The sequence below is a fragment of the Podarcis tiliguerta genome (assembly GCF_965153285.1).
Source record: "Podarcis tiliguerta genome assembly, chromosome: 3".
NCBI lineage: Eukaryota > Metazoa > Chordata > Lepidosauria > Squamata > Lacertidae > Podarcis > Podarcis tiliguerta.
Genome location: NC_139536.1, coordinates 65,646,787 through 65,674,406, shown reverse-complemented (window position 1 = coordinate 65,674,406; position 27,620 = coordinate 65,646,787). Strand labels below are relative to the sequence as shown.

Below are 27,620 nucleotides of genomic sequence, written 5' to 3'. Positions count from 1 at the left end.
GGTCACATGTAAACACAGCACGTGCAGATGGGGAGTTGTCTGTACTCCAAAAGAAATCACTGAGTTTAAATTCAGCATGCCAGCCAAAACTGTTCACCATTACACAGGAATGTACATTTCAGAATTTTGTGATCATGTCTGGGTAAAATTCAGTCAAATTTAAGCACTTTTAAAGTCCCAGTGAGTTCAGTTTTTGATGTTTAACTTGTTAATTAATACATATACCTAATTTGTGTGCACAATATAAGATGCTCACAAATGTGTAATACATTGGAGAAGCCTGCAGATAGTTTAACTCCGGATCAACTGGAAATATTATTAGCAATGCTCATACACACAACCTCAAAACTGACCTCCACGCTTTCAATTTTGGAATAACAGAGAAGTCACAAAAACACAATAAATACTGCATATTATCGTTACAGGAAGTTTAATTTGTTCAACTCATCAAAACATCAAGGTTTGAGTGTACATTGTTAAAAAAACAACTACAATTCTACTGTAGACTAAGATACTCAGAATGGAGAATCTTCAAGGATATTCTGTTTCCTGACCTTCGAAGGTCAATCTTGCTACATTCAAGGAAGTAGCTCTGCCTTTATTTATCAATATTAAGTAAGGCTGGGTTTTCAGAATGGGGATTCATATTACTGCCTCTTATTGGCAAACTTGTATGCAATTTATAAATTTAAGGTAGATGTTGAAGAGAAGCAAAGTTTAATAGTATGGAAATCACTCCAAGAAAATATAAGCAGGACATTTAAGTAATTCAAGGGCAGGTTCTGAAGCCAAGTGTAAACAAGGCTATGGTGCATGGCTAGAAAAACACATTATTTTTCAGATGAACCAATTTAGAGGATGTCTTGTGAAAGCGGAATGCTGAAAAGCCTTATTATTGATTTGGCACTATGTACATTTAGAATGAATGCATTTTTATAGAGAAGTATATAAAACAAATAATCAGTGTCCTTTTAAGAACGTAACTAAAATTTGAAATGAGAGGCTCATTTGCTTGATCTATGTGTTCTGCACTCTAATGTTCTTCATGTCTCTTAGCAGCACTGGTCTGTAGGTTAGAGCCAAGTTTTCCATGTATTTGAAATAATCACTCACTTGAAATCCATGAAGTGCTTCTTCCTGCACATTGCACAAAAGCAAAGTATTAGCCAGGGGGAAAATGATGGATATTAACATTTGAGGCTTTCCCAAGAGGCAACTTGTTTTATTTTTTCATCCCATTTAGAAAATTGTTCTGTTTCCATTGTAATACACAGATACTGCATTATGACAAAAGTGAAAAATAGACACATCCGTTTCTATACAATGGTGTCTAATGACATATTTACTAACGGAATTAATAAAGCAAAATGAGGATTTCAAACTTTACATATTTCTTAGCTGTATCAGTATACATAATTTGAAGTATAAAATAAGCTACAATTTATCAGTAGCCCTAGTTAAAATAAATTACTGTTTAATATAAATGAGCAGTGTGTTATTTCATGCTGCTCCAAACTTCCCAATTTGCTTCAACCTGGTCCTACCGCCACCACACAGCAAGAAAAGCAGCTATGACACTGGTCTCATCGTTCATTTGTCTCCTAATAAAGAACAAATGGAAGCCTATGTTTGTTCTTAGTTTACTGCTTATAGGTTGAAATAAACAAGCCACAAGCCTGATGCAGACAAGGTAACCTGAGGTTTGTTTCCTCAGCACAGGAGTAGCATGCTGCTCTATCACACTGAACCATCATTTATTTTAACTATGGTTTACTGTGACGTGCATACTTGGTCAACTAACATTGCCTTGTCCCATACCCTTTGTTTGCAGTTGCATGCCATGTCCTATTTTGTTTCTGACAAATTAAACCAACCATCTTGTTAGAAGGTTGGCACTAGCTGCATTATGAACGGTACATTTTGAATGTCTTTTAAAATAAGATAATTGGGAATTAACCCAAGGACAGGCAAGTTTAATTATTATTATTTTAAATTTCTATACAGGGCAGTTTATGATAGAAAAACACAAACATGAATAACATAGTAACAAAGAAAAACAATAACACCCCACAACTGAGTTTAAAAGGGCATAGATGGTTTAAGGCCTGGGTGAAGAGGAATGCCTTTGCACTGATTTGCTATTGAGGGATAAGGAACTGCAGACTTTTGTTTCCCCAGCTCCTACCACAATGCTGGCAAGAGCTGGAGAAGGATATTTTCCAAAGCTATCCACTGTTAAAGTAATCTTAGGGACATGGTAAAACTTTGCAAGGTGCAGAGCATCGGTGAAGTCGGTAGTTCTAAACAGAAGTGGTTGTGAATTCCTCTACAAAACAACAGAAAGTGTTGCAGATGTTAATATTTGCATCTCATTTGCAGCAACTGTAGCATTAATGGCTAGTAAACACTGGGTAGAATAAGTAAGTTTTTAGTATACACTGAAATCAATGCTTTGTCAGTGCTTCCCTTAACCTAGAGGCAAGTTTAGTTGTTATTCTGAGTGCTCTGTAAACCATATGGAAATACAAGATGCGGATTTTACTGCCTTTCCACATTAAGGTTTTGATGGGGGAAAAGTAATTCAGATAGTGTTTTGTTTGTCAATAATTGTGTGCATACCTGTATGATGGTTACTAGATGCTTCAAATCATTTATCTAAAATTGCATATTATATATTATGTCACTGTGCAAAAAAAGTGAAACACTTGGTTGGCGTATTATGGGCCACCAGAAACCTCACATACTGTAATGGAGGATAGTGGTTTTGTTAGAGAATCTTCCACTTTTATCCATATATATTATTATAAAGTAATTACATGACAAAGAGCAGCTGGCTCTTCTTGAAAGTCAGCATCAGAAAAATTGGGATAAGAAAATGCCCACATAGACTTTTGAGGTGTGGGTGGGTAGGAGAGAAGGAGGAAAAGAAGAGGTGACCTGACGGGCCCACAATCCTAGCTACAACTAAATACTGACTTTTAGTATCAATGGGATGAGTAATTAGAAATTATTTGCTTTATGAAGTAGTTAATAAGGCTTTTATTGGAGAGATTTGCAGTCAACTGTCTCAGCCTACTAGCAAGGGAAATCCATGTGCAGAAAAAACCTACCACATAATAACCAACATGGATGCAGATGTTCGTCTGTATTACAATGCACACCTGAGTTCCATTAAACTGGCTTGTGCATTTGATGTAAATAGGTTTGTACATTCCTATATGTAGCCACAAACTGTTGCACGCAGCTTCAAGTAGACTGGGTCCTCTTAATTAGAGTTTCCATTTTAATGATGCGCTGCTTTGTGTACTTAGTACTGTGTTTCCTTCAAACAATGTATTGTATTCTAAGGGTGTAATTTACAACCAATTAAGTCCAGAGGATTCTAGTTAAAATTAAACTGGAATCAGATATGTTGGATTTCTTTTCCAAAATCTGCCAAGTCAAGCCTAGTTATTAAAGTCTAGTTAGGACAATTTGACAGAGAGTGTAAATTAAAATCGTGTTCTTTCCTCAAAAAACATTTATTTTTCTATTTTATAAAAATACAGCAAACCCCATGATTCCTTATAAAATGTGTTCAGCACACTTTTAATGAGAGTTTCATAATTTTTGACCTATTATTTGGCCTCTGTATATAAGAACTATTTAATCATGATGGCCTGTCATCAGATGTTAAGATGAATTTTATTAGGAGGAAGAATAGCTCTGGTGTGTTGTCTCCTGCTATATAATGAGGACTACAGATCTGTCATGCTATTTTAAAATGAATGTCAAAGATTTTAAATTAAAAGTATATTTTGGGAATCACATTATACAAAATGGCTGTTATAGACAGGCAGCAGCTAATGGCATGTTTAAACAATTAACTTGATATTTCTTATTTTAAAAGTATTATCCAGTCTAGAACGATATATTCAGCTTTGATTCTAAAGATGTATATAAAACAGGGTTTATTAAATTTAATATATATAATGCCTGAAGCAACTCTTTTCATACAGAGAATTCTACTTTGGAGTTTTCGCTTGTGCATTCTTAGAAAAGGTAAAGACAGATATGAAACTTAAAAAGAAAAGCAGCTTTCAGAAAATAATAACTCATTTAACTTCATCTTTAAAATTTATATCCCTACCTCTTTGCCCAAAGATTTAGGGGCAGGGGACAACAATAAATACATAATTAATGTTAAAACAAAACAATAATAGTAGAATAAAAACAGTCTGCCTAGGTGTCAGTCTACATTTAAAGAAGGTCTTTAGCTGAGTCCTAAACCTGAACGACGTCAGCACCTGCCCAATGTCTGGCAGAAGTGCTTTCCGCAACTGGGGTGCTACTACTGAGAAGGCCCTCAGATGGGTTATAAAGTCCCAAACTATTCTCAATGATGGAACCATCAGAAAGCTCTCCCTAATAGATTTCAACTCACAGGCAGGTTGAAATGGGGAGAGGCAATAGGGATAAGGAAAAATATATATTCTGACCACCTAAATTAGTTACCAGAACATGCAAAGCACTGACATATTTACCTTCTCAATGACCATTCATTCAGCTTTGACTTAACTCAGGTTTGCCAAAAGCTCATTTCTAGTTCTGAAATTCTTCACTGAGTTTTCTGAGTTAATACAGCCGCTACACTTATGAGGAGACAGGACTATCATGGATACTTTAGCTGAGATTTGTGCATTGCAGGGGGTTAGATTAAATGACCCCTGCGGTCCCTTCCAACTCTACAATTCTGGTTCTAATAAAAGGCAGCTACTGTTTCTGCAGAGTAATGTAAAGCTTAGAAATAAACAAATCTATAGCTTAAAAATGTTACGAACAGCCCTGCTGGATCAGATAAAAAAATCAATCTAGTCCAGCATTCTGTTCCAACAGGGTTCAGCCAAATCTCCCTGGAAATATCACAAGCAAAGTATTTTGCTCAAAGTCCATCAAGGATATGGCATTCTGTAAAAGAGAATGACATATCAAGATCAGCTCATCACCAATTCCCAGTGAACAAACAAGGAAGAATCTATTTCATATACATTTGGCATATGCATTTGTTTTCTTTAAAGGATTACAGAAAGGATATTTTCATTTGTCACTAAGTAAAGTTATAAAGAAAACAGACTGAAAACAAACACATATTCAAAGAATAATTTGTTAAGTTTTTCTAAAAACTCGACATCAAATCTTCAACACTGTTCTATTATTCTAAGTCATGAAGATAAAGAAGAAATTACTTTAAGAAAAACTTGGAGATCCTGAGTCTGCGTATGCTGAAGAATTTCTTGCTGTAGATGCTTGAATACAGATATACACATATAAATCTGATAATCTGGGCCAAGAAAAATACAAATGGCAATGTAATGGCAGATCTCGCTCCAGTCCAAGTAATTCCAGAAACACTGAGTCAACCATTGTTGACAGATCTAGGAAAAAAACAATAATCCAATTCATCACTTCCAACAGCAACTGTTCCACATAATGCATCCAGCTCTATATACTCCATTCTGAGGTCCCTTGCAATTGTCAGCTACCATAATTTACAACAGAAATCCACCCCCCACTTCCCGCTCTTAGTCATGTGGGGGGGGGGGGGGTAGCACACCCTGTTTCGCCACTGGAAGTGAAATGTTTTTCCCTGGAGGTTCCCAGAGCTCACTGAAAACCTGAATCACTGCCACTAGTAAGGACTTGTCTGGGAAGGCAGCACTTCCGTTTGTAAAAGCAACTAAAGCTCTAGACCACGTCCCCTATGCTAGGGGGAGGCATCTTTTCTCAAAGAATTTGAACTAAAAAGGAATGAGGGAGGTGTGTCATATCATCATCTCCCAATTGTTCATTTGCACTGCATCTTCTTTCTGGCAATCATGGGCATAAACAAGTTTCCACCTTAGTGTAGCATCATTAAAAACCCGGAAGAAGAATTGCTACATGAAAGAGTTTTCTAGTGAAGAATGTCACAAACAGTAGTACTTTGGTTTTGTTTAACGTGTTTGTATTTAGGAGAAGAGGAGCTCTCCAACTTTTTAATAAATCTGACATTCTGTTGTTAAACTGATTATGAAAAACAAAATTAGAATAACTGTTCTTTTTGTTGATCTCTACCACGACAATTTCATTTAGCTGTGAACTTATGAATCTTGTGTTAATCAGCCTGTAAATATTTACAAAAGTAAATCAGGCAAAAGTACTAATTTGATTGCAAAAGATAAGGTTTAAAACAGATTTTAGCTTGCTTCATTTGTAATCCAACAGTGACAATGGACTGGAACCAGGCTTTTTTTTGGGGGGGGGGGACAGCTTCTAATCCAACAGAGAAAACCATTTTTTGTTGAGTCCCTCCTACACTCTATGACTCCAGAAAAACTTACCTAGAGGATTAAGGATCCCTTGGAAGGTAGCACTGGGGATTTTGAGGAATGGAAAAATCATTCCTCCTCTTTCATGGGAGTGTCCTGAGCAGAATTCTGCTTAGGGGATCCAGCAGGAACAAACTCTGAATCTATCCCAATTAGTGTTTAGACAGCAAAATTAGTGTTTAGACAGCTCTTTTCACTTAAAATTATGGTGTAAGAGCTGGCATCTAATACATTGCCCAATTCTATGTATTTTCATTCAGAGGCAAGTCTCATTGTTATTCCTAAGCATTCAAATACTTTCAGCCTTACTGTAGAAACTGTGCAATAAATAGTACATATCAGCAAAACAAACTGTTTTTTATTGCAGTAGCAATAATTCATTTTTTTGGTCTCACCTGTATAACTTGATTTCAAGTGTGGTTATGAAGAACTACCAGACAAAAGCAATTCAATTTCAAAAAGCTTTCTCTTTCTACAATTCCCAGCTGACTATTCATTAGCAGTAAATATAATTTATAGTTAACTCTGCCCACTGCTGTGCATTTAAGGGTCTGACAAAGCTATTCTTTTTACCACTATGCTTTTTAAGAGAAAAAGAAAAATCTTCCTTCCTGTGAATTTCTTTTCAGAGTTGCTTCAACATGAAATGATTTAGTGGAAGTCCTACCCAGCTGGAATCTTGTCTTAATTTCCCTGTAAGCCTCATTTAACTTAATGAGACTTACTTCTGAGTAAACACCTAAGGGGCTGCACTATAGAAGAGGAAAGTGCTTTGGCTCCAGTTTTGCAGTCTCCCTTTCACTGACAGTCAAGGCAACCATTTTTTAAAAAAACAAATTGGAATATTTTTCATTACCTGTGATGACGTAAAACCAGACATATGGAACGCAGAAAAGACTAGGGGTAACTCAGCCTTCAGCAACATCTCAACATAGTGTGCACTGCAAAAATAGATTGGATGGATCCCAGACGCTGCTGTGTCAACGGGCAGGTGAATCTGGTCAATGAAGCAACAATACCCAAAAGGATCCTTATTATACAGCTTTTCAAAGGTCTCCCTTCAAAAAAGATGTCACCTTCCCTCTGCCCACTCATTATCCACATGCAGAATAGAACAGTGATCGCTTTTCCTAATTTATGTCTAGCTGTAGAAAGTTTATTTGCTCCCAACACTAGAAAAAAAAAATACGGCAAAGTAGCCACTAACATTTACCATTGCTTTGGGAGCAATGGGAAGAAAGGACTACCTGCTTCCCCCTTCCCTCCACAGCCCCCTTGATAATCTGGTCCTGAAGGCTGCCCCCCCCCCCCCGGGAATATGGGACATAAGTGATGGGAGCTGCAGATGGATGGTGGAACTGGCAAAAACTGCATGTCCCTCTTAAATGAATGGAGAAGCGCCTTAGTCACAGTCCTTGCCAGGGCCAGACATTTGGCTGTCTTCAAGCAGCTGCATTGCGCATTCCAAAATGTGTGTTTCAGGATCCCTTGGAGTGTTGTCGAAGGTGTTGTAGCACACCTCTAATGCTGGACTAATGACGGAAACCAAGAGCTGCACACTAGAAAGAGCTGTGGCTCTTCAAGGAATCCTGGCATGCACAGAATTCCTTGGTGCCTAATAGAAGCATTTCGGTCCCAAGTGGACTGCTTGGGGTCTTTCTGCTGACCTACCTTTTGCAAGGAGGTTTACTATCTCTAAAAAGTAGTGTACAGAAAAGCCTGTTCTTGCCAGAAACTCCATGAATTGACTGACAGCCTGCTTGCCTTAAACTGAGTTTATGACATTTAACTGCTAATTTGAGTGCTTTGTTACCAGTGTTAACAATATGATTTGGCTTGTGGCTTCCCTACTAGATGTGAACCATTGCTTTGACCTCTAATGGCCTTAGAAACAAACGGGCATCAACTGCGTCGAGGAAGTTCCAGAATATGATTTGGAATTGTCACATGTCCGTAATGTTCATGAGTAGCACTTCTTGATCATGCCCTACACTATTTCTTAAACTCTTTTTCAAATCTTAGTCCCTCTTGTCATATGGCTTTATTATATTGGGGTGCTGACATGTCTCAAGTGGGGAGCCACACTTGCCCTGTTTGCTCAGATTTCTAGTATGTGGAAGTTTATGTTAGTAGGAGAGTAAAAAATTAAACATACAAGTTTTCATTTAATTCTGTGATTATTTATGTTAAAGGAAACTTGTATAAATATCTGAGATGCTAAAATAGTGAGGCTCTGACTAGCAGTGACAATGCAAGCTGGCTTACTTTTTTCCCCCTTATCCAAAATTGCTACTTTGTATCATTTAATGATTTTATAATAAAACAAAAGCTAATAATCTAAAGCATGAGCTTGCACATAGCAATAATAATAAAAAGGCCATTCAATAGTTCTATCTGCCTACATACAGAATTTAACACTACTAATAAAGTGAATTTTATGGCTCACTTTAAAATTCAATAACACGACCACTTCTATCTGTCTACCTGTTTTTTCCCTGGTTCCAGACAACCATTTGAGCAGATGTCAAATCCATATTTTTCTGAGAGAAACTTTGCAGGGCAAACATTTGGTTAAAAAAACCTTTAAGTAACTGCATTGTGTTCTGTTTATAAACAACTTTGGAAATATTAAATTTCATTTAAAATGTTCAGAGCAATCTTGTCAAGATGAAACCTTTTTTGAAGTCTTACAGAACTGTGCAGCCGTGGTATCCAAAGGAATGCTGACACAAGAAGACGGGAGAACTGGTGGAGAAAATTTAATGTTTTTTCCCGGTCTCCCATCATTATTAGAAATACAGAAGATGCAAACCAATCAAAGCCGGCGTATCCTCCCTGCAAACCACCTGTAGGAAAACGTTCAGGAAATCCAAGGGTTTGTTGTTAAATGCAGAAAAACCCTGCCATCTATTAGTAGACCATTATTAGGAAAGGATCAGGCCTAGATACCAAATCCAGAGACTTAAGGGTATTCACATGCATTATGAACAAAGTACACCCCTTTCATTGCAATTGTGAATGCAAATCTATAACTGTGGGATGTCTGTGGATCTGCTTTCTACACTGGAGTAAGTGGGGAAAGCACTGTACTTTGGGCAGAAATAGAAACTTAGATGGGAGAGCATCTGCTCTGGAAAATATGCCTGTTGAGAAAGGAAAATGTTATGAAGTTCCTGCCTATATGGCACAAATCTTGGTGCCATCTTAAATAATTCAAGAAGGCATCTTAAAAATTATTTTGACAGTTATACCGACAAAAGACTTGGTGATGTTTATATTATGAGAAAGGATACGCAACGATGTCCTTAGAACTGCCTGTTGTCGTTTCAAAAAATTTTCACAGTGCATTATTACATGGCATAGATCATCTTCGGCATTCTCTCTCAGCAGGTTCAAATGTTTACCATAGCTAAACCAAAAAAAAATTTAAAAAAATTAACTTAACTAGAAGCTATACACATTTTCATTTACTTATTTCATTACGGAAAAGAGCACACCAGACATTAATGTGAGTGATTTGTAGCCAATTGGCAGAAGCCTTAATCCACATCATATTTATAGGCAATCTATACTGGGAAAACATGTCTGCAGCTGTTTCTTTCTTTTAAACCTTGCTACTTTATTTAAGATGCATAACATTACACATAAAATAATAATCTGAATACAGAGAGCTCATGGAAGGGCTTGATACAAACCCAACAATATTTGTGACTCCTTCTTCAAACAGCTGAACTCCATCACCACCACCCATGGCACATCATAAACTGCATATGAAAGTCCCTCATTCCCAGATTAAACAGTTTTCCATGTGGCTTAGATGGCTGGTCTTCAAAAGAAAGCACTCAAAAGCCCCTTGGGTTCGTGGTACTAGTTTAACGGTTCTTTGAATCCTGGCCTTACCTCTCTCTCCAAGTAAAGCACATTCTGCCACTTAAATGAGACCGTTGGTTAATTTCTGTGTGAAATGTAGGATTTAATGGATTAAGGCACTGATTTGACAAAATTAGGCTCTTTCTGTCATAGATGCTGCAACTGCATGCAAAAAATGATGCAAAAACTGCATGCAAAAAATGATGCAGTTACTCAGATTGCTGTGCCCAGCTCCAACAAAAGTTGTTGGTGGTTTTGCTGGGGACATAGGAGCTGGGTGTGAAGCCTCAAGCTAGGTGCAGGAAGGTACAAAAAAGTATATTAAATACACATCAGATTACATGTTCCCAACCACAACTGGCGCCGTTACAGCAAGGCCAGGATGCATAAGAGGAACGTAATGTGCAACATAAAAATAAGCAAAACAGAAGTTTTGAACCTGTACCTGGTACTTTCCATGACTATCTATCTGCATCTCCTTGCAAATCCTATTTGCCTTTTTAAAATTGTGTGAGTGTCTTCTCATCAAGGCAAGGTAGCAAATAGAACAGAAATAATGGCACAACAGTATTGTATAAGCATTTGCACATTTAAAATGTTAAAACAAATGGGCTGCCCTACAACTATAATATGTGCCAGCCTAGTGAAAGCATAGGTGTGGCGTGTATTTATATTTTTATATAAAAAATATAGAGCAAGAATGGCTAACCTTTCTGGGCCTCAGGGCTGCAGTTAACCTTGAACAACCTCCTGAAAGCTGCATACCAGCAGTGCATGTGATCACAAGTGTGTGTAGCCATCTCACTCTCTTGCACACACACACACACACACACATATGCATATCCATTGATACTAGACATTTTTAGTATAAAAACTTATTAAATTCTTCCACAAAGCATTCTGCTTTGCTTCAGGCTTCCATTTGCACCCCACTGTTCACAGCTTAAGTCAGCTTTAAAATGCACATTATGTTGATTTAGATTATTATTCATTCTAGGAAGATCAAATAAAGCATATACAATGGAAATATGTTGATAGTTTAAATAAATGAATGAAACATTAGTGGTTCAAGAGCAAGGAAGAAGATTACTAGGTCTCAGTTGAATTAATATGGAATTATTGAAGCATCTGTTTATAGTATTTTGGTAAAAATATAGTGTTCAGAGCTTGGTTACTCATACTAGAACAGCTTACTACAAAAATAATAGTATGTATTATAAAGATGTTTTTAAAATATCTGATACTCCTGTTACTGCACTTCCTATGAGGAATGGCTTGAGGGAAGCAATGGCTTCCTGTTACCTTACCATGTAGAATTCACACTGTTGTTCATGACTTTAAAAGCCCTAAAGGGCAGAGGCCTGGCTGATTTAATGAATCAAGGTGACCACAGATTCAAAGAACTGTAGCGTTGGAAGGGAACATGAGGGTCATCTAGTCCAATTCCCTGCAATGCAGGAATATTTTGCCCAATGTGGAGCTCAAACCCACGATCCTGAGATTAATAGTCTCATGCTCTACCGAATGAGCTACTCTCACTCCTAAAGCCTGGTGTGAACTTATTTATGTCCTGCCCTTCGTCACAACTTATCTCAGGGTGAATTACAAAAAAGTTACAATATGATAAAGCACTAAAATACTGTTAAAATCATCAAAGTAAACCCATATGGTTGCCTATACCTACTCTCTGTAACTGTGTGACTACAGAGAGATATTTAGAAAGCATGATGGAAGAGAAAGCAATTCAGCTGGCGCTGAAAATGAATGGCATCAGCTCAGTCTTGGAGAGAGGGACATTCCTTAACTGATGGAACCAGCGCTGAGAAGCCTCTAATTACATTTTTGGTGGTACTGTCAGAAGGACCAACCCAGCACATTTCAAAGGCTTGGCAGGACAATATAGAGCAGGGTAGATCCACCCACCTGTCAATCACCTAATGTCATAAAGATGCCACAAGGGTCTTGCAAAGTTCCTAAGCTTATATTGTAAAATAACCAAGAATGTTCTTCTATTTCACTATTGCTCCTACTGTGACCAACAAGGACCTTTAGATAGACCTTCTCAGTAGAAGTCATACAATTATAAAATTCTCACTCCTGAGATGTCTGCTAGTCAGAACCTAATCATCTAGAAGCACTCTCTAGTTTGGGGTGGCCTTTGGTGCACCGGGTTAATTCAAATTGTTAACTGGTTTCAAGACAAAACAAAACATGATTTTTGTATTCAGTTAGGGGGTTTATTTTATCATAGTAGTAATCAAGCACTTTTCTTTTTGTGTAATCTGGTTATATATTTTTTAACCTGCACTAGGCCTCCAGGGTAGAGCAAATAACCAACCTCAAATAAATTACATTCAATGTGCCTGAACACCATTATTAATCCCTTCAGTGGAACAAAAAAGAATAAAAGCACATTCCTAGTTTTGAAGGACAAGCTAAATGACCTTTATCAAATCTATTCTGAAAACAACAATTATGGTAATTATGTTGAAATATACAATTCAAACTTACTTAAAGGAATGAAAAACATACAAACCATACCAGGAATTATATACTGGTAAGAACATCAGTATTCATTATAAATCTCAGCTATGAAGTCACTGGGGTGTCTTAGGCGAGCCTTTAACTCTTCACCTCAGCCTGCCCTCCTTTTCAATGGCAATAATGGAATATTTATTTCTTTAAAAATTACTGACAACTTTTCAAGATAAAAAAATGACAAATAAATATAGTACAATAAAACATAAAGCAAACTATCTAGAGTTCAGTAAAGCTGGTTCTAAGGATTAGAGTCCAGGAACGCCCATATCAAATGAAAAGTTTTTACCAGCAGCAGAACATCTGCGCTGTAGGTTCCTGTCATATCTGTAAGGGGAGGTCATTCCAGTGTGGGACACTGGTCTATTTTATACAGGTCGTCTTGTGAGGATTACTAAGAAAATACTGTAAACTCTGTCCAGTTTACAGCAGGTGCATGGCTTCCGAGCAGGATCCCCAGAGGGGAACTGGATGCAGCCCAAAGAGAAAACGCAAAGCCATCATTTATACAGCACAACTGATCAGTCGGCATAAAAAGGTAAAAATAAAGAAAAAAGCCTAATGAATCCATTCTAAGACGGGTACTACTTAGACCTGAAAGCTTGTTATTGGCAGACACAAAAATAACCAATTATGCAAAAATGGAGTATTCCATTTGCAATGGGGCACTAATTTTAGTACATCTTTGATAATGAGTATTGTTTTGTTTTGATAACATTAAAGTATCCCTACTTAACTTGGTCTGGTGTTGTTTCAGCACACTATAGCCCCATCTACCGTATTTCTAAGATGCTTTATGGAGAACACCCAAAGGGAGACAAAGCTGGCTAAGAGGTCACTTAAAGTGATGTAGGTGCTGTTCTGCCGGTGGGGAGAGAAGCCCGCCAGCAAACCAGCCCTTACACTGCTGCAGGTCACCCACAGAAAGCTCCACAGACATAGATGTTCTGCTGCCACTGAAACACTGAGGGGTTGCCCAGTGTTTCATGGGCAATGGAGGATCTGATATAGTTCAATCAATCGGTTTTGTTTTGTTTTGTTACAATTTCAGATCAGCCACTAGAATATAGTCCAACACATATAATTTTACAGAGATTATAAATTTGGGGTTACCAGTACTACCAAAAACTAGGGTATGTTTGTGCATTGCCATACATTCATAATCACACTAGAATGAGTTTTTTGAGTGCTAGTGTGGTTGGTGGAGAGATGTAATCATCTGGTTCCTGGTGATGCATGCTGATGTGCATAATTTTGCTACATTGATGAGTCTGGTGTAGTTAATTCCCTTCTGTTGGCTGCAATGAGGGGTGTGGGGGGGGGAAGGAGAAAAAAGTCTATGGACCCCCCACAATGGATGCAGTGAGCCAACAGGGATTGGGAAGTAGCAATAGCTCTACCGTAGGATCAGTGAGAGGAGGAAGAGCTTGCTCGGCCATTGATTCATGGAACATTACAATATTTTGGTGATGTATCTGGTCTGGAAGGTGCTGGTAGCAGTGAGAGAAACTGTGCGCAGTTCTGTGGTTCCAAGCCATTCACGTTACAATAATGATTTTCACCATAAAATTGTTCAATTTAAATGTTGTATTATGTCGAATGGATGGTTTCAATAGCATTCAAGTCATAACAAATTAAAAATGAACATTTTATAAATACCTAAGTGAAATGTTTTGACGTAATGTACCTGATTGTCATTTTAATGCCAAGCTGCTGTACAGATGAAAGAGTTCTGATCTCAACATTTGCATCAGCTGCAAAGAAAAGAAAAAGCCACATAAAAATAAGTCCAGGTAGGTAGCAGTGTTGGTCTGACGCAGTCAAAATAAATAAATAAATAAATAAAAATTAAAATTGTCCAGTAGCACCTTAGAGACTAACTAAGTTTGTTCTGGGTATAAGCTTTTGTGTGGTGTCTGAAGAAGTGTGCATGCACACAAAAGCTTATACCCAGAACAAACTGAGTTGGTCTCTAAGGTGCTACTGGACATTTTAAAAAAAAAAATTATAAAAATAAGTGTTTAACCATTTTAATCTGAATTTCTAAGAACTGTTTAAAAGATGAAGTTTGGTGGCAATCCATAATACAGTGAATTTAGTGAAAGCAATAAATAATAGTTATTATAGTTACAATAAGACAACATTGTGGACTATCTATGGCCTTACTTTTAACAACTGAACTCTACAAGCTTCCATTTTATGACAGATATAACTAACTGTCAGCTTATGGTTTATCACCCCTTACAACTTCATAAAACTGTCAAAGTGGCACCTTGCCTAAATACTGTCTGTAGTACTTATGCACAATCCTATGGGTGTTGCGATGGAGTTCCAGGAACCATAGGATTTTGCAGATGAATCTCGCCTTCTCTATGGGCTCTGAAGAAGCTTCATCCAGGTTGCTATGAAAAGATCCATAGCTACTACTTCCCCACAGAGAAGAGGGCAAAAGAGAGCATTTTGCGGGTGGATTTAAGTGGTGTCTTTGGATCTGCTTGAATTCAAAGCCCTTTCACTCTGAAACCGTCGGGAAAGAATGCCGACCCTTTCGCTGGTGTCCTTCTTTTCCCTATTCAAATTCTTGGGGGAAAAAACTAAAAGCCAATAGGAGGAGAGAGAAAATGGGGAACAACACCATCACACCACCTTCTGTCCTGACAGTGCATTCCCAGAGGGCTTTGGATTTTGTGATTTGTCTTCTATAACTACTAACCACTCCCAACACTGTTGCTCTAAGCACTTATCCCGCAGACAGAACTTGACATCAAGTGCTCTTCTCCAATATTTGACTCAACTCAGCCTTTTGCCAAGTATGGGTAGCATCCAGTAAAAACAATAGCCTAATTCACTATAATCAAAATGAACGAACAGATTATCCTGTTTCACAGTCTCTTATATATATATATATGTATCTATTCATGACATAAATTAATGTGCAAAATTGTGGCTGGGTTGTCATTATAGCTATGTTTTCCTATTCAGAAGATATTTGTAGCAACTCTTTCAGTGCAGATTTTAAAATGGCTTGCAGAACTCTTCACAATTGAAGTACACTTAATATTAACCAATGAGTGAAGCATTGGCCTGGTGCGGTAGTTCTTAGATTTTTCCAGGCTAACAATATTTTCATCTGCTGTTTATAAAAAAAGTGGGCCTACAAGTCTTTCTTTGTACTTTATTCAATACATTAGGAGCTCAACACCTCTACAGGGAAGGGGAGGAGGCACGAAACCTGCAATTGTAATGATGCACTAAATGTACCTTGTTTATTCCAAGATACATTATTTAATTTCCCCCAAAATCAATGTGAAACCCATTTTATTAAAAATGTCTTGAAATAATGTGGCTTTCAGAACAAAAGCATCAAAGGATCAATTTTCTCAATAAGAAAACCATTTTCCCCTTAACAAAAGGCAGACTATCTCTGAACTGTCAATCAGACAAAGAGGTGAAACTGCTATAGTTGTTAAGCAGAATGAATAAAATATGCTATGGCAGCAGCTCCCAAGATGCCAAATTCAGGGAAAAGATTTAAGTACACCTCACAGTTCAAAGAGAAATAAAAATTGCACAGAACATGTGTAATTCATTTTTTAAAGAAATCAAACATTCAATTGGATGTATCACAATTCATATTTAATTTCAATATATGCTGACTGTCAGAATTCCAGATACAGTCATGCTGAGAACTTGTGCTGAAGTAGTTTAACAATATTGACCATTTTTGTTTTTCATAACACATCCTTAATTCAGAATTCACCGGCTTCTAAGAAGAATAAGGCAGCCTCCCCACCACCATACACCATTTTTAAAATCAGATCTATTGTGTGCAGTTCTTAGGTTTTCTATCAAATTTAGATTCTAAAATAACAATTTAATAGTCTATTAAACAATACCAAAAAACGTTTCTACTAGTTGGATGCCATTAACATTGATAATTACAAGTGTTGGTGTCAATTTTCCCAAAAGGAATGTGACTTCCTCTTCTTAGTGTTAACAGGGTGCTATTCTTGACATCCAAGAAGCACAACTTCTTTTTGCATACAATATTAATTGCATTAATCCATAACAAATTCACTATCTTTATAGGGGTTCTTCCAACCCCCAGACTTCCCCCCACTCCTCTCCCCTGTTTCCAATAATTATCTCTTCTCTTTTCTGTGACTAAGTACTTTTATCTAATCTATTAAGTCTGCCTTTTCAATACCCTTTATCAAATTATATTACAAGTGCTAATCCAAGCCTGCTAACGTTTTTAAATGTTTGCAATGCTCCTTCATATATTCTATAAAGTTAATCCATTCATTTCTAATTTTTTTTTGGTCCTCTTGGTGTCTAATCTTCCCATTCCCGTTCAATTTTGTCATTTTGGCATAATCCATCCAGCTCTCTTTTTGCATAGAATGAAGCTGCTTGAGCAACTGCTTCTCTTCCACCTCCATACTGTAGCTACTGAAATAAGAACGACCTGGACAGGCAATGGGTCTCTCTCCCTGAAGCCACTTGGACCCAGAGGCTGTAACCAATCACCCTAATGTACTAGCAGAAGCTAACTTAAGGATTCCTACCAGTGCAATGGGACCTTTCCCCTTCTCATCCCCTGTGCCCCCCCCCCATATGCTCCAGAGGATTGGGAGAAATCCCAAAACAGTGCATGGTAGAAAGAGAGAGGAGACCTTAACTGCAAGAGTGAGGATACGCAGAACCTAAAGAAGGCCTTATCTTTATGTTTATCCCATCAAGAGGAATCTGGATGGCTCTCATGCTGGCTTACAGAGTATGATAGAAAAAATAAAAAATAAAATCCAACATAAAACTAAAACTCAAAAGAAATATGGTAACAGTGGCTGAAAACAGCAGCTAGAACACAATTCAGTTTAGAAGTTAAATGCCTTTCATAAAGGTCAAGAAAACTAAAAAAAGATAACAATGAATAATCTTCTTTCCTAGAACACAAAATTCCAATCTCTTACAAATCTACACATAATAAAATAATTATTTGCACTTGCATCCTTAGATACCATCTAGCAGATGAGCAATCCTGTCCTCATGCTAAATTACTACTGGTAAGAATAAAGCAATTTCAAAACATAAAGGTCAATTTTTAAAAGTGCAATCCGTGTTCCAGGATTTTCAGCTTTTATTGCTACCTTGAAAGGAGATGCAAAATAATGTGTATGATCTGTCCTAATTCTAATTACATGAGACGTGTTCAGCTCGAAATATATACAGCTACTTATTTCTAAAATGACATTACATTTGCCAGAATTTTAAAGACTCTCTTCAGCTGGAATTGTTTCTCTATTAACAAAGTACTCCTCAGAGTTTTGAAGGGGAAAAAAAATAAAATGTGAGCAGCAGAAGTGCAGTCTTAGTTTTATAGAGCTCAGTAACCCCATGTAATCAAATGGCAAGCATGAAAATAAAAAACCCGTGGAAGACAACAAAGTAAGAAATGTTCTTTTAATAGCCAAATCCCAAATGGAACATGCAGCCCAATTTGTAATGTTTGCTATGCTCTCCAATTAAAAGGGAAGCTTTGTCCACTTTCACTTCATTGCCAAACTATGGGCAAGAACTACATGGAAGGGAGGGATGAGAGGAGATATTTTCCAGAAAAAAGGTCAAAGGTTGCTTTTAATACACACACACACGAGTGAGGTTATAATGTTTAGTCTTATCTCAGGACAATCTAGCCAAGTAGGGTCAACCATTAATGATGGGCAGGAAATGATTTTCATTGTCCCACTTTTAGAGATCCTTTAATAAGAAATAAGATTTCAAACCTATGCTTGAAAGACATGGCCAACATGTCTGACTATTACTCCATACCAAAACTAATATTTAAAAAACCCAATCCGGAGACATTTAGGATGCCTGTGAGACGGATCCTAAAATGAGTTTTGTCTTCACCATGCTAATTTTCTGCAGAAAAATATTAAATCTTGCAGAGGGGCCCAAAAAGCACAGCCCAAAAATAGGTTTGCCACTCCAAATGTTATCTTATGAGTAGACTTAAATCTGGGGTTTCACAAATGTAGCTGGAAAATGGCGAGTTTACTACCTTAGCATCTTAATTTATAGCAGATGATCTGATGCGAACATTGCTGTCAGGACTAGCAAGTACTCCAAGTACCACCTCTAGGGCCAGCAGGCTGCCATATGGCGATGGAAAAGAGAAACAAAGAGGAAAGATTTTAAAAATATCTAGTGTCAGTTTTGTTGTGGTGGTTTGAGCTCAGGAGTGATATTTAAAGTTATATATAGCTGCATGCATGGATCATATTCATAAGTCATCCATATATTATATGAAAGACAGAGGCTGGATTTCCAGAAGTCTTTTTTCATAGAAGCTTTAACTTTAAGCGCATCTTCCACATAAGCCAACAGACAGGCAATATAGAGTTAAGTGTTGCTATTGTTTATTACAATTTTTTAAAGCCCTGCAACTGTATAAATGTCAATATATTAGCTTATTATTCTCCCTCATCTTTAAAACGCTAACCGAAACTAATTTGATTTTTCCAGATTTGCAAATTTTATAATGGATTGAAATCCTGAGGGATTTCACAACAGCTGGATGAATTGTGTTATTCTAATTTCAACTACCCAAGGGTTTAGAAAGCTGCTGTAGTTTAAGATAATCAATTTCTCATTTCCAGAAACATGATAACACTGAATATCAATGCATTGTCCTGAAACTACTTTCATATAACACATTGATTCTATTCATTAAAAAGCCAGGCTAAACTATTGTTATACTCCCTGTTGATCAAAGCCTAGCCAAGGTGTGTGTGTGTGTGTGTGTGTGTGTGTGTGTGTGTGTGTGTGTAGAGGGGCTGCACTAAGTAGTCTGCTGGCTTATTAAAACTCAAATCCATCTGCTCCCTTTACAAATAATTTGGGATACCAAACAACCTTACATCAGATTTCTTATGCTTGATGATTCTCTGTGGTTTATTCCAGTATATGACTCAAGAGCTCAATACAGAGGAGAAGACAAACAGGGAGCCATAGTGTAACAAAAGTGTCAAAGGAATAAGTTGCAAATACAAAATTATATTTAATTTTTAAAACATTTTAATTTCCATTGATAGGTGGAATAAAATGCACTACAGAAGCACCCAATTAAAAAAATCATGTTCCAGCTACTATTGAACCATAATGAGATGTAAATAGCTATGTGGTATTTCAGAGGGATCCTCCTTATTTTAGTGAAATCGTGTGTGCTTTATGTCAGATTTATGCCTATTGGAAAGGTATAAGAAAACATTTTTTTTTTCAAAAATGAGGTGACAGGGTCAAAGTGACTCTGCAAAAGCCAGCTAATGTACCCCAGACACAGAGTGCAAGCGTACTGGACCAAAGATCACACACAAAGTCAATGGCTGGGGGAAATATGGCCACAATTTTTTATTGATAATGGAGATTGTTGTGGCATGGCAGCAAGGATCTTGGTATTGGGTGGCCTGACTTCTGCCTGATGTTGTCAGGAATTAGGGAATGGCCCACCTCACTGTAGGTCATCCCAGTGGTTGCTCACCCACATGGCTGCAAAGAGGCCAGCCTCAGTCCCCAGAGCCACAGCCAAGGCCCTAGGGCAGCCCCACCAAGGAACCCTTATGTCTATGAATTCTGTCCTTTGTCCCTCTGCCACCAACTGTATGCTGTGACAAATACTCACTTTAGAATAAAATAGTAAACTCAATATTCTACAACCTATGCATGTTGCTATGAGAAAGGTGAAAACCTCATCACTACGTCATAAAATGCCAAGATCTGCCATCCTCCTATTATAATGTATTAATTATAATTATAGACTGCTTTTCTTTTTCAGTCAAAAACTGAAGGTCAGCTGGGTCAAACCAGATCAAGAGAAAGGAGCCTGCTATTTCGACCTATCCCACTCAGGGCCACTGAGAGGGGCTCAGAAGCCAGAAGTGTGGCAGTTACCTTTCAGTTGACCATTGCAAGCCAGAAAAAACAGCATGAGAGAAGTAAATTACCTTCACATTCTCTGCTGGTGAAGTAACATTCTGATGGCGTTTCAGAAAGATGCAAGACAAACATTTCCATTAATTCTGCCAAATCTGAAATAAAACCAAAATGATTAATGCATCAATGCCACAAAATTTCCTTTAAAAAAGAAATCATGTCATGTTTTGTGATTTGCGTGTGCACAATTTTGTAACAATAAAATAAATATATATATATATATTTAAAAATGCCGAACTATATCAACCAATTTCTTTGTTTCCCTTATACCCTGCCTTTCCTCCACAGAACCAAAGGTGGCATATGTAGCTTGCTCCACTCCATTTTATCCTCTCGATCACCCTGCGGGAGAGGATAGGCTGAAAGACAGTGAGTGGCTCAAGGGCACCCAGTGAGCTTTATGGCTGAGTGTGGACTGAATCTTAGTCCCTCTGATATAGGCCAATACTCTGACCACAGCACAACAGTGAGTAGAAAATGAACCAAAATGAAAGCCTACAGGCAACTAACAATGCACTCTACTACATATGCAGTTAGAAGAAAGTCTCACTGGGTTCAAAGAGGCTTACCCCCAGGTAAGTGCGTTACAAGATTGCAGCCTAAAGCTGTCTATACGACCGCATGTTTATTCACAAAAGCATGGCAAAAATAATTCAAAACAGGCATTCTGTTTTTGTATTCATAACAACATTCCTGGTTTAAATTAAAATTTTAATGGCTTCTCTGACAATCTATTCAGTGTAAACTGAAAGGGAATCGTTTGTTATCCTTGGATCCTCTGAGGATTACTTCGGAATTTGTTAGACAGTTTCAACATAAAGAAAATTAGCTGTAATTAGATTGCACTGCCTACATTCTTCTATATAGAGGTTCTGAGGAGGGAAGTTTGGCCTTCATCTTGCAGTAAAGGTCAATGCACTTTAAGAGTTTCTGTCCTCCTTTGTGCAAAAGGCGTTCCAACACAGCTACCTGCTTCCTTTTGCATCTCAGCAGGAAACTTTCCAAGCTCTCCATGGAAGTCTTTTGCACTTGTCTTACTCATTTAAATGAGTAAGAAAGCCCTAAAAGGGAGAAGAGTTCTATGTTCTATGCACACAGCATATTTGAGTACGATTGTTTTTCATTCTTTCATGGATAGTTCCCAAAGTGATCTTTGCAAACACAGGTTTGCCTAGAGCAGGCTTTCACCAACATCTGAGTTCACTGACCCCTTGACGAGCTTATAAAGTTGTCATTGACCCCCCAACCCAAATTCTTAGACATGTAAATGAAATGACATTCAGAAATATCAATGTATAATCAACCAATCACCATTACTAGGAATCATAAAATGGGGGGGGGGGTAAGGAATGCTGTCACATTGTAAAATCATCAATTAAATACAGAGGCTCCTCACTGGCAAGGGAGATGCACTCTGTACATATTAATGTTCTTTATTCCTGAAGCTCGTTGCATTTCCACACTGTCCCTTGTGGCAATCTTTTCCACCCCTAGGCCGTTTCTGACCTACTTTGAATTCTATATCTTTTATTCAGCCCCTGCACATTCACATCAATATCAACCACTTTGGGAAACCATTGCCTAAATAATGTATAATTCTGATGTAGTAATTCATTTGGAGTAACTCTCTCAGGGATTCTTAGAGGAATGTTTAGGATATACTGCTATGGATACATGACGTCTCCAGGCACTGAAGTTGTCTGCAAGGGATTCCGGTCTGGCGTAGTTGATGTTGCCAGGCTTCATGTCACATTTGCAGACATCTTTGGAACACAGAGTTGGTCTACCAATGGGCCTGGTGCTGGAAGCCAGCTCCCCATAGAGCAGAGGAAAAATAACCGTGGGAGGAGTGCAGAGAGAAGAAACGCCATGGTGCATCTGCTGCAGCGCAACTGGATGCCTTCATCTGCCCCAGATGCAACAAAACATGTCTCTCCCACATCCGTCTCTACAGCCACAGCAAGCGCTACAACCCAGCAACAGTTTGACTTCACCTCAATTGTCGCTTGAGACAGGCATATTCCAACCAATTTGGGACATTTTGTTGTTGTTTAATCATTTAGTCGTGTCCGATTCTTCGTGACCCCATGGACCACAGCATGATGGTAGCTTCGAGAACACTATCGAGAACACTATCTCATCCTCTGTTGTCCCCTTCTCCTTGTGCCCTCCATCTTTTCCAACATCAGGGTCTTTTCTTCTCTTCTCATGAGGTGGCCAAAGTATTGGAGGCTCAGCTTCACGATCTGTCCTTCCAGTGAGCACTCAGGGCTGATTTCCTTAAGAATGGATAGGTTTGATCTTCTTGCAGTCCATGGGACTCTCAAGAGTCTCCTCCAGCACCATAATTTAGGACATAGCAACATATAATGCAAACTGGTTTAAATGGCATGTCTTCCCCTTTGACAGTCCTCAATCATACCTCACTATAAAGAATCATCAATATAACGTAGCAAGGATAAGCAGTTTCCCTTTAAAAATAATTATACTTACTGGTTCCACTCATAACAGTAGGTTTGTTTTCCATGATTTCACAAAACTGTCTTTGAATATTTTCAATCAATTCCAGTGGTTTCTCTGGATTATTTAAAGCACATGCAAGCTTGCTAGCATCGCCATCTAAAACGAAGATGAAAATATTGCTATGAAAGCTATGGTTTTACTTTTGTCTAAATGACCACAGCAATCAGTGAAGAACTTAGTAAGTCTGCCTCAAACCAATAAAGCTCCTATACAAGAAAATACAAAAAGATGTTCACAGGTCATAAGAGGACTGGACTGTGAAGGTGAGTTGCTTGGCTCAAACAGCAGATGGGGGCTGGGAGGCACTCCCTCCCACCTGGCTGCTCTGCCTATTTAAACTTCATGCAGTATTAGAATTACTAAATATTACCATAGTAACAGCATTTTCCTGAAATTAAAAGTCCTGCTTTTTACAAACAGGTGCTTAGAAATGGCTCTTTATGAGCCTTCAAGAAGCTTTCAGTGAATTTCTTAATTGTAAATATCAAAGTGATCAAGATAATTTCTCCCTGCTATCATCCTCTACCAAGTTCTTGTTTGTGCAATATCGTACCTGTTTCTAAGCTTTAAAATTGCCTAAATTCATTTTAGGTATACACAATAAAACATTTCTGTAGTCAGACTTTAGAAACTTTGGTTCTTTAAGATACTTGTTATTGCTGCTTCATTTCAGCATTTTAGTATCCTAGTTAATATTCAACTTCCTAAATGAAATCATCACTTGCAAATGCCGTTAGCCTTTTTTTATTAAATAGAAAATATTTGCTTTCTGTTTCTTTCACCGCATAAAATGCATTTTAAAATAGTGTTTGGACTTTAATAATTTATACTTAAATTGTTTTCCCGTCACTGGAATTCATTTGACCAACCCAGAGTATTTCACGAAGCTGCTCAACTAGTACAATTCTTTCAATCTATTCCATATGCACATTCAAATGCCAAGTAATTACACCAAAAGGCTTCATTTCTCAAAGGCCCTCACTGGCACAAGCCTAATTTAGTTCTTCATCTAATGTTCACTTCATGTAGCCAGGCACAGGGAAAAAGAAGCTTCTTACGCAGATTAGATCGTTGGTGATGATGAAACTCCTCTGGCCCTTTCTCCCTGTATGATCCTGACTTGTTCCCACTCCCAAGGAGGAATAGGTATTCATTTCCTACTTTCAACACCTTTTGTTTATATCTATTTGTAAGTGTAAGGTATTCTATATGTCTTATCATGCTTCTCAGAATCCCACTTTTTGACTCTACATGATTGCCCTTTCCTTTTATGAGAATGAAAGGTGGCAATAATGTAGAAGACTGGAAAGTACTTAACAAGAATAACTTAGAAAACTTAAGACTGTGTCTGTTAGGAGAAAGATTCAATTCAGGGCCACACCAAGAAACGTGGCTGCTTAAGCAAAGTATAGGATTATAATCTACTGTCACCTGAGGCAGTTGCCTCACTTTGACAGCCTAATTCAACCCCAGGCAGAAAGTACTAGAGTAGGGAAAGGTTTTCTAGAACAAAACTGAGTTTCCTTTATAGGTATCAGGTGGGAGGGGAAAACTAATTTGTTCCCATATTCTGTTTTCCCTCAGTTTGATTTTCATACGTAAAGGAATTGAGTCCCAGTATCCGATTGCTTTTATTATAAAAACCCTGCTGTGTTTGTATTAAATTCAAGGAACAAGTGTAAAGTCATCCTGTGTTCAATTTAACACTTGGTAATATACATGTATATTAACAAAAACGTTAAGCCTAATGGATAATGTGTGCATCTTAGAATTGAAAGGGAAAAGCACGGTAGACACAGATAAACCATGCAATCCCGGCAGGTTTTGAATGTGTAAGACTCTTCTTTGGGGAATAAATGCTGCCTATGGGACATGGGGTACATTCAGTAAAATTCCTTGATTTGTAGAGTTAAGCTCCACGAAGATTTTTATTTTATCCTCTAAAGAGCCTTAAGTGTTTGAAATGCATGCCGTTATTGTACTGTTTGCCTGGACATAAATATCTGCACCTACTGTGTTCTCGCTTTCACAAGGGATTTTGCTTGGAGCTACCCTCTCTGTGACAACACCTTATGATTCAAATGTGAATAAATACAGATCCATATTGCATCTCAATGATAAAATACAAACCAAGCAATGCAAACAGAAAATCAAGAGATACAAATAGGAAACAACTATCACAAAGGAATATGGTAAACTCCAGCTGCCATACAGATATGTTCAGCTCATATTCTTTACCCTCGTGAGCCTTTCAAAAAGGTTCCTCAAAACAAAACAAAATTTATGCACAGACTAACACATAACCATAAATTAATCTAAAATACATATTTGTGCTTTTCACATACATCACTCCAGTAAACTAACATATTATACCTTGCCTTGTGTCAGTTTTTCTTGGAAATTCAGCAAGATAGCATGTTGGTAAAGGATATGACGAAAACATGGGCCAAGGATATGGATCATCACCCTAAGGGAGAACCACCAATAATAAAGTGATGTTATAACTTACTGATGGTTTGTCTATTTCATTCTGTCATTTGAAGACCCTGCACTCTGTACATACAGGTAATCTTCAGATATTTCATGCATTACCTACATATAAAACATAGTGCACTTGACACTGTACTTTAATGCTATCAGTGTAATGAGTCAGGATGATTACACAGAACAACTCTTTTTAGCCCACTCAAAGGGCAGTAGCCGCAGTTAGTCAGCAGAGGTTCAATGGAATAATCAGCTCTAAATAAATGGTAGAAATAATAAATAAATCTCAGTCTGCAGCACTTATCTCCAGAGAGGCTAAATGTGAAGAAAACTGAAAAGCACGTTTACAACCTTATGCAATATTCTTGGAGGCAAGATCCGTTCCGTTGGTCCACCAACATGATTTATTCTAACAAGAATATGGTTTCTCTCTACTGATAGGCCATCAATTATAAAGTCTCTGCAACAAAACAAAATTGAATTGCATGTGGAAATTGCCATGAGTCTCATGGTTCTCAAGAGCCAGGTTACTGAGAAAGTACTTCAAGCATGGACACTGAATTGCAGTTTTGAACAAGGTAACAAAATCCTGGCACTGGATTCAGGGGAATTCAGAGGTAGAATTTCAGAGGTGTGCTTTGCTTAGTCTTTTCTGACCAGAATAAAATATAAACTACTCTTTTTATGGCATTCAGTATTTATTTATGGTGCACTGACCAGCCCTAATGGTTTTTGAGATAATATATCAACACTTCCCAAGATCAAATTACAACGCAGAAGCCAAAAATGGGTTGTGGTTAACAAATAGTTACTTCAAAGGAGTAGCAAGCTTACAAATTATTCCCATCCTTGCCAGGTCAATAAAGATTGTGAATACATCAGGGATGTTCATTCTGCCTCATGTAGGTTGTACCCCTTCATGCATGCTTCCTAGTGGCTTTATGCACCAGAGCAGTAAAGAACGATACAGTGGTACCTCGGGATACATATGCTTCAGGTTACATATGCTTCAGGTTACAGAATCTACTAACCCAGAAATAGTACCTCGGGTTAAGGATTTTGCTTCAGGATGAGAACAGATATCGTGCGGCGGCGGTGCGACAGCAGTGGGAGGCCCCATTAGCTAAAGTGGTGCTTCAGGTTAAGAACAGTTTCAGGTTAAGAACGGACCTCCGGAACGAATTAAGTACGTAACCAGAGGTACCACTGTATGTAGTCATCAGACTAAACTTCCAAGAACAGTTCAAGTGGCACAACAACGAGGACAATAAACACAACCCATTTTCATGCTTTCCATACCATAATTTTTGTATCCCCAACAAATGGGGGGGAAGAGTCTCATGCCAAATTCCTTAACTCAATGAAGCCATACATTATTATTATTATTATTTGCAGAGCTGCCTCCTACACTGATATTTTTCTTTTGGGGGGTAAGGCTGTGGGTTTTTGTGAAAAGCTCCAAGTAAAGATTACACGGGGACGCGGGTGGCGCTGTGGGTAAAACCTCAGCGCCTAGGACTTGCAGATCGCATGGTCGGCAGTTTGAATCCCCGCAGCGGGGTGCGCTCCCGTCGTTCGGTCCCAGCGCCTGCCAACCTAGCAGTTCGAAAGCACCCCCGGGTGCAAGTAGATAAATAGGGACCGCTTACCAGCGGGAAGGTAAACGGCGTTCCGTGTGCTACGCTGGCTCGCCAGATGCAGCTTGTCACGCTGGCCACGTGACCCGGAAGTGTCTGTGGACAGCGCTGGCTCCCGGCCTATAGAGTGAGATGAGCGCACAACCCTAGAGTCTGGCAAGACTGGCCCGTACGGGCAGGGGTACCTTTACCTTTACCTAAAGATTACACATAACTATAGAGTGGG

At 38.1% G+C, this 27,620-nt stretch overlaps 1 protein-coding gene across 6 annotated transcripts in view; it reads right to left on the bottom strand.

Moving 5' to 3' along the window:
* Positions 1–413: 413 nt before the first annotated feature.
* TBC1D32 (TBC1 domain family member 32) overlaps positions 414–27,620 on the bottom strand; it is a 66,759-nt gene continuing 39,552 nt past the window's right edge. For 3 of the 6 annotated variants that reach the window (XM_083435174.1, XM_083435175.1, XM_083435176.1), the window contains 10 exons: positions 26,109–26,217; positions 25,647–25,740; positions 23,244–23,369; positions 20,762–20,845; positions 14,443–14,509; positions 9,641–9,756; positions 9,039–9,193; positions 7,204–7,344; positions 5,226–5,414; positions 414–1,137 (listed from right to left, as the gene is read on the bottom strand). In XM_083435174.1, coding sequence (XP_083291300.1) covers positions 1,018–1,137; positions 5,226–5,414; positions 7,204–7,344; positions 9,039–9,193; positions 9,641–9,756; positions 14,443–14,509; positions 20,762–20,845; positions 23,244–23,369; positions 25,647–25,740; positions 26,109–26,217 — 1,201 coding nt within the window. In that variant the 3' untranslated portion in view covers positions 414–1,017. Of the gene's footprint in view, positions 1,138–5,225; positions 5,415–7,203; positions 7,345–9,021; positions 9,194–9,640; positions 9,757–14,442; positions 14,510–17,380; positions 18,911–20,761; positions 20,846–23,243; positions 23,370–25,646; positions 25,741–26,108; positions 26,218–27,620 lie in introns of those variants that run through there. The other 3 variants (XR_014509942.1, XR_014509943.1, XM_083435177.1) reach the window with 2 other exon arrangements.